Source organism: Chiloscyllium plagiosum, unplaced genomic scaffold (genome assembly GCF_037043375.1).
Source record: "Chiloscyllium plagiosum isolate Xiang-an unplaced genomic scaffold, Cpla_swu_hap1 HiC_scaffold_16, whole genome shotgun sequence".
In the NCBI taxonomy this organism is placed as follows: Eukaryota; Metazoa; Chordata; class Chondrichthyes; order Orectolobiformes; family Hemiscylliidae; genus Chiloscyllium; species Chiloscyllium plagiosum.
This window is the reverse complement of record NW_028270154.1, coordinates 19,049,715-19,062,835: the sequence shown is the minus strand read 5'-3', so window position 1 is coordinate 19,062,835 and position 13,121 is coordinate 19,049,715. Positions and strand designations below refer to the sequence as shown.

General features: G+C 42.0%; 1 protein-coding gene across 1 annotated transcript in view; it reads left to right on the top strand.

Moving 5' to 3' along the window:
* Positions 1-608: 608 nt before the first annotated feature.
* The window catches only part of ccdc69 (coiled-coil domain containing 69), a 65,882-nt gene continuing 53,369 nt past the window's right edge, over positions 609-13,121 (top strand). The window contains exon 1 of the mRNA XM_043703223.2: positions 609-845. Within this exon, the coding sequence (XP_043559158.1) occupies positions 798-845 (48 nt within the window). The 5' untranslated portion in view covers positions 609-797. The remainder of the gene's footprint in view (positions 846-13,121) is intronic.

The window sequence follows — 13,121 nt, the reverse complement described above, 5'->3', positions numbered from 1 at the left end:
CACCATATAGTTGAGGTGGCAATTACTACAGGATACAAGTAGTGGTCATCTGAGAAAATAGCAATTACCTATCTCACTCATTTCATCATTAATCAACAAGGAACCTTCTGTACTTGAGTTCTCTGCAAGATGTTACTCCAGATCACTTGAACTTTAATCTTTCCATAGTCATTGTGAATCATATTCGTTCAGAGAGAAGACAATTTGCAATATTACACCATTGTTGATCTGATATTAACCCATGAACCTCTAATCCTTTCTCAGCTTCTGGATATGCGTGAATTCACATTGTCCACACACTCCTAATAGTAAACAGGACTGCACAATCCCCTATACCACTAACAAACAGAATCCAATAAGGGCAATATTTACATCCCCTGTACCTTTTGTACTTATTGCATTTAATTTTCGATATCTTCAGACACCTCCCACGATCATTTCCTGCAATTGGGCGTCGTATAATAATGAACCACACCTGAAATTTATTTCTAAAATCCATGCTCCCAAAAGGATGATAATGACTCTTCACTATTGTGTTCGCTATTTGTTTTATTTTAAGCTTCCTGTGTTCTTTTAAACACCGTGGCGATAGGACTTCAATAGTTTGATAGCTTCCTGAAGGCGTGTTCATTACAGTACATACGGTAACTCAAACTGTTAAGCACAAGTTCAAACAGCAGACCCGGGCTCAGTTCAAACCAATTGGGTTACTAAGTGCTGAAGGTTTAATGTTTCGCCGTCAGTGTTACAGACAACAGGCTTTTTCACAGGCAGATATCTGGCATTGAGTCTGGAGAATGGGCAGCAGTAGCAGTAAGTTATGCTGCTGTAAATCTAGTAAGAAGGTAAGCCTCAGATTCCTTAATTCCGGGAACGTTTTGTTTTCAATTGAGGAAGCAGGTCAATCAAGTTTGCTGTTGGTCAGTAGAAGCCACGCTGTAACATGGTTACCCACGAGTGGAAAGTCTGTAACAAGTGTCTAAAATATTCACAGATCCGTCTGGCAAAATATGAAAGGTCCCCAGCAGGACTTTTCTGTATACAGTAGGAAGCATGCGTTAGCTCCAGTATTTCACGTGTTACTTTTGTTATGAGAAACTTGGAAGTGCAGAGATAGTAATGTGAGTTTGACAAGTGATTTCCATTTCCGCAATGGCAGCACTCCTATAGTCTTTCGAAGTAAAAATCGCTACTCTGGAAATAACTGTTAGCGACTTAAATCACACAGGGATTATGAAAGTTTCCAGTCTGTAGATACATTTGAAGGGATCAGTTGGTACAACTGTTACAACGGCTACAGATAACAAGAGGAGCCAAATGAGTTATCACTATCCAACCAACCAGATTCTAATATGAAGAAGATGAAACCGAGGGCCTAGTAACCCGTTAGCAAATGATAGAAGGGGAAGGGAGTTTCATCAATGCAAGAATAAGCTTTCAGCCAAATCAGGTGTGACTGTGTCAAGGAGAAGGAAGTGGTTCAACTTTCCGTTTTAAAAGATGAGAAAGCGGAAATAGGAAACTAAATTCAAATGTGAAGCACTGAAATGTGAGAGTCGTACTTAGGAATCACAGAAAGATAGGTAGAGAGTGTGGGAATTCCACGTTTGTAGCACCATATTTTGAACAAATGCTCCCTTTCAGTAAATTCTGTAACATACATTAACATTTGTTTTCAAATAAAATGCAGCATTTCCTTGCAACTAGCTCGTTGAAACGATCTTGAACTGTTGATGAAATTATTTCTCAGGAGGCATTACTATTTTCTACTTTTGAGGCCTCCAGACCAATGAGCCATCTAAAGCCTGGAAGGGTAGCAGACCAATTTTTAATCACACCCTTATATTCAAATCATCATGACCTTGCTTCACCCTGGAAGCTACATTGGGTAGTTTCTGAAAACTGATACTGAGGTCAATATTATAGACCTGTGAGGTGGCTGGCTCTAACACAGACTCCTTTCCAGTCAGCTCTGCTCCAAAGATATGTAACTGTTTTTAGTATAACATGCTGGAAGCACACAGCGAGTCAGAGCATCTGTGGAGAGAAAAACAGGGAGTTATAGATTTTTCACATGTACCCTGCCTTGCCTCTGTATTCACCATCAACTTGAGCTTATTCAAAATCCTCTGCTCTCTATTCATAACTTGTGTAAAATAACATTTGATAATCATGCCTGTGAAGCCTGGAAGGGTAGCAGACCAATTTTTAATCACATCCTTATATTCAAATCATCATGACCTTGCTTCACCCTGGAAGCTACATTGGGTAGTTTCTGAAAACTGATACTGAGGTTGAGACCAGCAAGTAATTCAAGAGTGGGCTGCACAAAGGGTGTCAACATCAGCTATCTGCTAACTTCCATGCTATCTGTGCACAGTCAGTGCTTCCCGCACTGTGGAATGCCTGCAAGACACTAGCACCTGTATCATTGGAACATCTCACTACCTAAACCCTTTTGAAGAGCAAGTACATTGCAGACAGTGCTTAGATCATTTACAGATTTTGCTTTGGAAGAATAAACAATTCCTGACAATAAAAGGGAGAGGACAGAAAGGAGACAATTCCTATATCCTCAAGAAGGACCAGAGGAATGCCATCTAGGGCAATGATTTCACACATGTGGACAACGTTAGGGGGGTAAATTAAGTATCATATCCAACCAACTAGCCTCACCTGCTACTTAAATGACAAAATCTCCATCACTCAGCAACCAACAATTTCTATCTATCAGGGCTCTCAATAGTCCTGTATTATTTCAACTTCACACACTGAGTACTGTCACATCCCCATCTCACAGCTTGCACACACTGGCACTGTTCATCTGTGCATCGACGTTTCAGGCATGAGCCCTTCTTCAGCCCTACGTCAATTCTCCTGCTCCTTGGATGCTGCCTGACCTGCTGCGCTTTTCCAGCAACACATTTTCAGCTCTGATCTCCAGCATCTGCAGTCCTCACTTTCTCCTAGCTGTTCATCTGTGACAGCTGCATCACCTAAACATTGATATCCTCTGACACACATTGTTCTTTCCTGAGGAGAAGTTAATATACACAAGAGGCAAAAGGAAATAACTCCAAAGGAGGAGATAATATGGCCATTTTTGGGAGGGGGCTCCCTGACAACCCTTCCACACTTCCTCTTCCTCCTCCCTCTTCTAGCTGCTTATCCTTCTCCGTTGTGACCTTTGCATATTCACGCATTTACCTTCAATGTCAGGGAAGAGCATACAAATCAGGAACAGAAAGCAACTGGTTTGTGCACAAGGTTTGAAGTCACCAAAAATAGAGCTTCAGCAAAGGCCTGACCATTGTCTGTAGAAACTGAAACTTTAAGCAAGTATGGAAATAGTCACTTAATTGTACAGAACATTGAGTATTATGAAAAATAGACATATTGTTGAAGCTTTTAGTCTTGACATTCATCAGGACAGAACCACACGAATCCCAAATAATCAAGGGAAGAACAATTCAAACTGTGTGAGAAGAGAGTGCTGATTGGTAGATGCATTGCCATGGAGAATTGAGGGTACAGCTAACTGCTGAGCTTTTGTTGAAATACAAAGGCAAGTTGATTCATCAGATTGCTCAGAGTATTGACATGGGGAATGCAGCAAACAGTGGCTGACCCCAAGGATTTGTTTGGTTGAAGAAGGCACAATGTGAGAACATGTCTTTTTTTCTGTTTACAATGGACTGGAACATCTCTATCCTCAGTAATGGGAGGGCCCAGCATAACAGACCAAAAGATAAGGTTAAAGCATTCACAACAGCCTTCAGCAAGAAGTACCGAGTGGATGATCCATCAGCCACCTGCTGAGATCCCCAGTATCACAGATGCCAGTCTTCAGCCAATTTGATTTACTCTGTAAAACGGCTGATGGCACTGAATAGTATGGGCCCTGACAACATTCTGATGATAGTACTGAAATTGTACTCCAGAATTTGTCATTCCCGTCACCAAGCTGTTCCAGTCCAGCTGTAACGCTGGTATCTACCTGACAATGTGGAAAATGGCCCAGGTATGTTCTACACACAATAAGTGGGACAACTCTAACCCAGCCAATTACTACTCAATCATCAGTTAGGTGATGAAAGGTGTTCTCAACAGGTGCTACGAAGCAGCAGTTGCTTAGCAACAACCTGCTCACCGATACCTGCAAATCCCACCATCCTGATTTGGAAATATATTGTTGTTCCTTCTGTGTTGCTGAGTCAAAATCCTGGAACTTCCTCCCTAACTGTATGGGTTGACAGCATATGGATTGTAGTGGTTCAAGAAGGCAGCTTACCATCACCTGCTTTAAAGGCAACTAGGGCTGAGCAATAAAATATGGCCCGGCTAGTAATACACATATCCCATGAAGGAATTAAAAAAAACATGTCCTGCATAGGAATATGTGTTGTATATGTAAGTGGGATGCACAACTAATTTTGGATACTGTCTGTGTTTCGAGAGTGTGGTGCTGGAAAAGCACAGCAGGTCAGGCAACATCCGAGGAGTAGGAGAATCGATGTTTCGGGCATAAGCCCTTCACCAGAAATGCCTGTGTTTCCAAAATATGGGCTGATTGAGTGCAGTCAGAACTCTGTTGCAAACAGTGAAGAGATATAAAGTTTAATATGGCTTAATAGTCATTGGGACATCTAGCCTATGCCCGACATTTTGGCTGCCATATAAATCAATATGTGGTATTTGTATTCAATTAGGCAAAAGTGAGGACTGCAGATGCTGGAAACCAGAGTTTAGATCAGAGTGGTGCTGGAAAAGCACAGCAGGTCAGGCAGCGTCCAAGGAGCGGGAAAATCGACGTTTTGGGCAAAAGCCCTTCATCTAGAATAGAGGCAGGAAGCGTCCAGGGTGGAGATCTCTCCACCCTGGAGGCTTCCTGCCTCTCTTCCTGAAGAAGGGCTTTTGTCTGAAACTTTGATTTTCCTGCTCCTCGGATGCTGCCTGACCTGCTGTGCTTTTCCAGCACCGCTCTGATTACAACAGAATCTGGACCAGATGGGCCAATGGGCTGAGAAGTGGCAGATGGAGTTTAATTCAGGTAAATGCAAGGTGCTGCATTTTGGGAAAGCAAATCTTAGCAGGACTTATACACTTAATGGTAAGGTCCTAGGGAGTGTTGCTGAACAAAGAGACCTTGGAGTGCAGGTTCATAGCTCCTTGAAAGTGGAGTCGCAGGTAGATAGGATAGTGAAGAAGGCGTTTGGTATGCTTTCCTTTATTGGTCAGAGTATTGAGTACAGAAGTTGGGAGGTCATGTTGCAGCTGTACAGGACATTGGTTAGGCCACTGTTGGAATTTGCGTGCAATTCTGGTCTCCTTCCTATCGGAAAGATGTTGTGAAACTTGAAAGGGTTCAGAAAAGACCTACAAGGATGTTGCCAGGGTTGGAGGATCTGAGCTACAGGGAGAGGCTGAACAGGCTTGGGGCTGTTTTCCCTGGAGCGTCGGAGGCTGAGGGGTGACCTTATAGAGGTTTACAAAATTATGAGGGGCAGGGGGTCAGGGAGTCCAGAACTAGAGGGCATAGGTTTAGAGTGAGAGGGGAAAGATATATATATTCACGCACAGGGTGGTATGTATATGGAATGAGCTGCCAGAGGATGTGGTGGAGGCTGGTACAATTGCAACATTTAAGAGGCATTTGGATGGGTATATGAATAGGAAGGGTTTGGAGGGATATGGGCTGGGTGCTGGCAGGTGGGACTAGATTGGGTTGGGATATCTGCTCGGCATGGATGGGTTGGACCGAAGGGTCTGTTTCCATGCTGTACATCTCTATGACTCTAAGAATATAGACCATGTATTCCAAAGACTGGCAGTGTAATTGTTGTTCACTTTTGAGATTTGGTATTTTAGCCATTCTGTCCTACAGCAAATGTCCAAGGCCTTGGTGGCACCAAACTGGAGTATTGCTTGCAGTTTTGGTCTCCTTATATGAGGAAGGTTGTTCAGGCCATGGAGGGAGTACAATGAAGACTAAGTCCTGAGATGGGAAGACTGATGCATGAAGAGAGACTGGATCAGTTAAGATTAAGTTCATTGGAGTTTATGAAAATGAGTTTCTAAACCTACAAAATTCTAACAGGGAAAATGTAGGAAGGATGTAACTGATGATGGGGAGTCTAGAACCAGGGGTCACCGTGAAGGATCTGGTTAAGGTCGTTTAGGAATGAGTTGAGGGTAAATTTCTTCACTCAGAGTGGTGAGCCCATGGAATTCTCTGCCACAGAAAGTGCTTGAGTGTAAAACATTGAAGGTGTTAGGTATAGCTCTTAGGGATAAAGTCATTAAAGGGTGTGGGGAGAAAGTGGGGAGAGAGTACTGAGTTGGAAGATCAGCCACAATCACATTGAATGGCAGAGCAGGCTGAAATGGCTGAACAACCTATACCTGCTCCGATTTTCTCTGGTTATTTTTTGTTCTAATGAGTACAAGACAAAAAGCCTCAAGATCATGGTTCGATATTTCAAGTATGAAAATAACCCAAAATCCTGAGAATTTCAGGAATAGTTGGAAATAAGCAACAAGACTGTTTGTTTGTGTGAAGTTAGATTCCTTCAGCTAATTCCAATGAGCTGTTTTTCATATCCCTGAATGATGCGCAACTGTTATGAAGTTAAGTGAGGTCATAGACTGGAACCTGGACTTTCAAACTGGGAACTCCTGTCATTAAATCAGAATTACAAGAATACTGAAGTCATGATCTGGCTGTGCTACAGTTTAGAGGCACTTACCAGTTTGTAAATATGGTTCCAATGCATTTCTCATTGCAAATGTACAAGTGTAGCCTTGAAAGGCTGAAAGAAATGGGCAGCACAGAGCCTAGTTTGAGCCCCTCTGACCCCATCTGTAATCTCCTAATGCGTGTCTAATTCTGGTCTTTTTTTAAGTCCCTAAGCTCTGAAATGCCTCCCTAAAATTCTTCCCCTCTCTCATTCTTTTCAAAAAGCCCTAGAACATAACGCTAATGCTCAGCAGTTCACGCGGCATTTGTCAGGAGAAGCAATGTTAACTTTTCAGGTCCATGACCATTTCCCAGGTCAGATGCTGCCAGCATTGTCTGTTTTAGTTCAGATTTCCCGCATTACTTTATTTAATATTTAATTTTAGCACAAGCTTTCTTTAATTACATCTGAATTGCAAAACATGTCAGTAGAGTTGGCCACTCCGCCCATAGGGACTGCTCTAGTATTCAATTTAATGATTCCACATACCCACCTATCCCTAATAACACTTCACCTTCCTGCTTGTCAAGAATCCATTTACTTCTGGATTAAAAATATACAAAGGTTCGGCGTCCACCACCTCCTGGAGAATGGATTTCCAGAGACGCATGACCCTCTGGGAGAAAAAAAAAATCACCTCTTCAGTTTTACACAGGCAACCCCTTATTTTTAAGCAGCTTTCCCTAGTTCTAGATTCTTCTACACCATGGTGAATTGAAGCATACCGCTCTACTTTTGCACTCAATTTTCCTTGTGATAATAACATTCTGTTACTTTTATCCTACTGGCCTGCCATACCTGCATATGAATCTTCATGCACTAGGACACCCACATTATTCTGCATCTCAGAGCTCTGTAATCTTTTACCATTTAGATACCCTTCTTTTTTCTTCCCTCTGCCAAAATGGACACTTTCACGTTTTCCTACTTTATTGCCCGTTTTTGTCAGATATTTGCCCACTCACAAACTGTTCATAACCCTCGGTTGTTTTCTTATTCATTTTTCACAGCTCAATCTTCTAAATAACTGCTTTTGAGATAATTGGTTAAAATTATTTACTTCATCTCATCCTATTGATAGATCCTTCAATTCCTTTCACTGTTTTGTACTTTTCTTTTAAACACGTTTGTCTAGTCACCCCAATCAATGTCTCTAAAACTCTGTGATATTCAAAACAATTTTGTCAATCCAGTCATAATGAAGTAGTTTGTGTAACTAAGAAACAAGATGCAGCTCTAAATGTAAAGTGTTTTGATAATGATAAGCCTCATGTTACACCCTTCCGAATGATTGTATGCACAAATGGAAGCTGAATCAAGTGACTTTTTTTAACCTGGCATAAAATTTAAATGTAGCAATAAGAAACCAGACACCCTTACCCAAAATCATAATTGCATTGAAAGTACAAATTGATGCTTGCAGGTCAGTCTGGGACTTCTGTTTTGTGTAATTCATGATGACTTTCCAAGGTGTGTTTACAACCTACAGTACACAAGTGGGAAACTGCTTGTGAAGAGTATCAATCATAGTAGTTGAATGATTGTTGCATTTTAATATCAACAACTTTTTTAACAGGCATTCAGCTATAACTTCTCTTAATTTATGTGTCTGATGTTAGTGTCATGGAAGGCCAGGGATTACCCATTCCTAATTACACCTGCAGTGCTGTTAGCAAGGGACTTTGAGGATTTGGCACAGTGCCAGTGAAAGAAGAGCATTTTGTTCCAAGTCAGGATGGTGAGCGACTCGGAGGAGAAATTGGAGGTGTTGGTGTTATCACGTGTCTGCTGCCCTTGTCATTCTTGGGAGTAGAGGTAGTGAATTTGGATGGTGCTTTTGAAGGAGTCTTAGTGAATTGCAGTAGTGCATCTTGAAGGTGGTACATACCATTGCCACTGTGCATTGATGGTGTTTAAGGTGATGTATGTGATACCAATTAGGTGGGCTGCTTTGTGCTGAGCTTCATGAATACCGCCCTGCACTCATCCAGGCATATGAAAAATATTTCATCACTCACCTGATTTGTGTCTTGTAGCTGGTAAACACCTTTTGGGAGATTATGATGAATTATGCTAAACAGAATTCCATCCTCTGACCTGCTGTTGTATCCTAGGTAGCCATATAATACTACATTAGTGGTACGTGCTAATTTCTAGGATATTGATGGTTGGGATATAGTGATAGCTATATGTCAAAAGAAATACTTAAATTCTCTCTTGTTAGAACTAGCCATTGCCTGCCACTTAAGGTCTATGTATGTTATTTACCCTCATCAGCTTATATCTGAATGTCTTACTGCATGTGGACACAGGCTGCCTCAATATCTGAGGAGTTGTAATAGAGCTGAACACTGTTCACTCATCAGTGGACATCCCACTAATACCTTATGCTGAAGGACAGATTTAGTACATTGCTGGAAATGCCTCTCAAGATAATGCCCTCAGACTGAACTGACTGACTTCCAACAACCATGACCATCTACTTTTATGCTAGGTAGGACTTCAATCATTGGCGAGAGATCCCTGATTATCAATTACTTCCATTTTGTTAGGTCTCCTTGATGGTATATTAGGTCAAATGTTGCCTAATGTCATGCTCAATTACTTATTTGACCTCTGGAAATCAGCCCGCTTGTCTATATTTGGCAGTCAAGAGCTCTGGGGTCCAGTAGCCCTGGTGGAATCTGAACTGAGTGTTGGTGAGTCGGATGTTGCTGGATAAGTGCACAAAAGACAACACTCTATCATTTTACTGTGAGGACAAACGAGGAGTGGTAAATAGCTGCAAAGATATGTCCTGCTTTTCATGGGCAGGGCGTACATAAACAAGTTTTCACATTGCTGGGTAAATGCCAATTTTGTAACTGCACTAGAAAAGTTTGACTAGGAGCATGGTTTGTTCTGAAGCAGAAATTGTCAGAACTACAGCTAGAGTATTGTGAAAATACACAGCCTTTACAGCATCCAGTGCCTTCAGCCATTTCTTGATAATTAGCAAAGTGGATCAAATGAGCTGAACTGACCTTGGAGGCCTTATGAAGGGACTGAGACGGATTATCCATTCTGACTGTAAATAGTTGCAAATGTTTGTCTTGACCTGATGTAATGTGCCATCATCAAGGATCGGAACATATGCTGAACCTCCTCCTCGAGCGAGTTGTTAAAGTGTCTACTATCCTACATGTTCGAATGTGACAAAACTGCGGAGCTTACAACTGACTAGTTGTGAAGCCACTTTGCCCTGCCTATTGCATGGTGTTTCTGTTGATTGCAGTCCCGTGTTGATACTGCTACAGTTTGGCACCTCATTTTTTGGTATTGCTTGTGACATGCCCTCCATTGAAGTAGGGTTAGTCCTCTGGTTTGAAGGGAATGTTCAAGTGTGGGATGTATGGGTCCATGTAGTTACAGATTGTGGCTGAATGCAGTTCAGATGCTGCTAAAGATTTTCAGTTTTAAAATGCTCCATATTCTAAGTCCAACTCATTTAGCATAGAATCTCTACAGTGTGGAAACTGGCCCTTCAGCTCAACAAGTCCACACCAGCCCTCTGAAGAGTAACCCACCCAGACCCATTCCCTTACCCTATATTTACCTCTGACCAATGCACCTAACCTACATATCCCTGAAAACTATGGGCAATTTAGCATGGCCAGTTCACCTGATCTGCACATCCTTGGATTGTGGCAGGAAGCGAGAGCACCTGGAGGAAACCCGCGCAGACACAGTAGCATGGTGATAGCCTACCCTCCATTATTCAATGTAGAACTCAATGTGGAGATGGGGCTTGGTCTCCACAAGGATTGTGCAGTAGTTGCTCAGTGGACAGATTAATCTGTGACAGGCAGATTAACAAGTGGTCAACTAGGTTACTAACTATCTGTCATGGTGTAAAGATAGCAAACTCTCCCTCAACATCAGCAAAATGAAAGGGCTGGTCATTGATGTCAGGAAGCAAAATGAAGGACACACCCCAATCTACAATGGAGCTGAGGTGGAGATGGTCAAAAGAGGGTTAAGTTCCCAGGAGCAATGATCACCAAAAATCTGTCCTGATCTGCCCATGTTGATGCGACAGTCAAGAAAGATCAACGATGCCTCTACTTCCTCAGTATTTCAAGGAAATTCTGCATGTTCATAAAGACACTTGCCAATTTTTATAAATGCACCATAGAAAGCATTCTATGTGGATGTATCATGGCTTGGTAGAGCAACTGCTGTGCCCAGAACCGTAAGAAACTACAGAGAGTTGCGAACTGTCCATCACACAAGCCAACCCTCCATTCATTGATTCCATCTCTACTTCTCGCTGGTGGTTCCTGTGCCTAGATCCATCTGGAATGGTTACTCCAGTGATTTTGTTTTTCACATTTTCCCTTGTGGTTTATGCACTTACTAAGCCATTTCAGAGGGCAGTTAAGAGTCAGACTTACAGTGATTCTGGGGTCACAAGTCATTCACACTAGGTAAGTATTACAGTTCAGAAGAAGTCCTTTGGCCCATCAAATCTGTACCCCAAAAAGGACAGCAAATTTCCTTTCCTGAAGAACATTACTGAACCAGATGATTTTTAGATGAAACTTATTGTTTACCAGATATGTTGCTGCAGATTTGTTCATTTAATTTAAATTCCTTCCACTACCATGATGGGTTTTGAACTCAGCCTCTTCAGCATATTCTACTATTCAATAAAATCATGGTTAATTTATAACCTATCTGCTAATCAGAAATATAGTTTAGGGCAGCTTCCTTTTGCAAGTCTTCCAGGATCAAATTTGGGAAAGTGGAAAACACTGTTCAGTAGACCGCTGTCTTTTATGAAGGTTCATACAATCTGTTGTCCTGTCAAAGAAGGCCATGAGGAAGATGCATGACAGCCAATTCTGAAAAGGAATTAAAGTTTATGCAAAGCTGATTTTTTTTCTTAATTCTTTCTAGAGAGTGCAGTTGGCAAGGGCAGCATTTATTGATCATGAGGAAATGGTGGATCATCTTCTAGAATCTTTGTAGTCCATGTTGTCATATACTACGGTGTTGTTGGGATTGAGTTTCAGGAATTTAACCCAGTGACAGAGAAGGAGTGTGTGTCCCTCCAAGGATGATCTGTGTGACTAGGATGGGGAAATGCAGTTGATGGTGTTCCCATGCCCTGAGGGGGATGGTCAGTGCCTGGCACTTGTGTGGTGGAAAGGAATGAGGCAGTTTAGTTCCTGGGGAGTGTTGCTGGACAAAGATACCTTGAAGTGCAAGTTCTTAATTCCTTGAAGGTGGAGTCCCAGTTAGACAGGGTAGTGAAGAAAACATTTGGTATGTTTGCCTTTATTAGTCAGTGCATTGAGGATAGAAGTTGGGAGGTCATGTTGCGGCTGTACAGAACATTGGTTAGGCCATTTTTGGATGACTGCTTGCAATCCTGGTCTCCCTTCTATAGGAAGGATTTTGTGAACCTTGAAAAGGTTCGGAAGGGATTTATAAAAATGTTGCCAGGGTTGGAGGCTGAGGGGTAGCCTTATAGAGGTATATGAAATCTTGAGAGGCATGGATAGGATGAATAGACAAGGTCTTTTCCCCAAGGTGAGGGAGTCTAAAACTAGAATCAGGGGATGTAGAGTCAGTATGGATAGAGCTGAGAAATTCTAAAGGTAGATAGACCCTCTTGGGAGTTATCCACAGGCCCCCAAACAGTAGTATGGATGTAGGGTGTAAGTTGAATAAGGAGCTGAAATTGGCCTGTTGCAAAGATGTTACTACAGTTGTGATGGGGGATTTCAACATGCAGGTAGACTGGGAGAATCAGGATGGTATTGGACCTCAAGAAAGAGACTTTGTGGAGTGCCTCCAAGATGGATTCTTGGAACAGCTGGTGCTGGAGCCTACCAGGGAGAAAGCAATTCTGGATCTGGTATTGTGCAACGAACCAGAATTGTTCAGGGACCTCGAAGTGAAGGAGCCGTTAGGAGGTAGTGACCATAATACAATAAGCCTCAATCTGCAATTTAAAAGGGTGAGGGTACAATCGGTAGTGACAATATTTCAGTTGAATAAAGGGAACTATGGAACTATGAGGGAGGAGCTGGCCAAAGTTCAATGGTGCAATACCTTAGCAGGGATGACAGTGGAGGAACAATGGCAGATATTCCTGAGTATAATGCAGAAGGTGCAAGATCAGTTCATTCCAAAAAGGAAGAAAGATCCTATGAGGAGGCAGGGGTGGGTGTGGCTGACGAGGGAAGTTAAGAAACATATAAAGTCAAAAAAGAAAAAGTATAACATAGCAAAGATGAGTGGGAAAAGGAGGACTGGGAAGCTTTTAAAGAACAACAGAGGATTACTAAGAAGGAAATACACAGAGAAAAAATGAGGTATGAAGGTAAACTGGCCAAG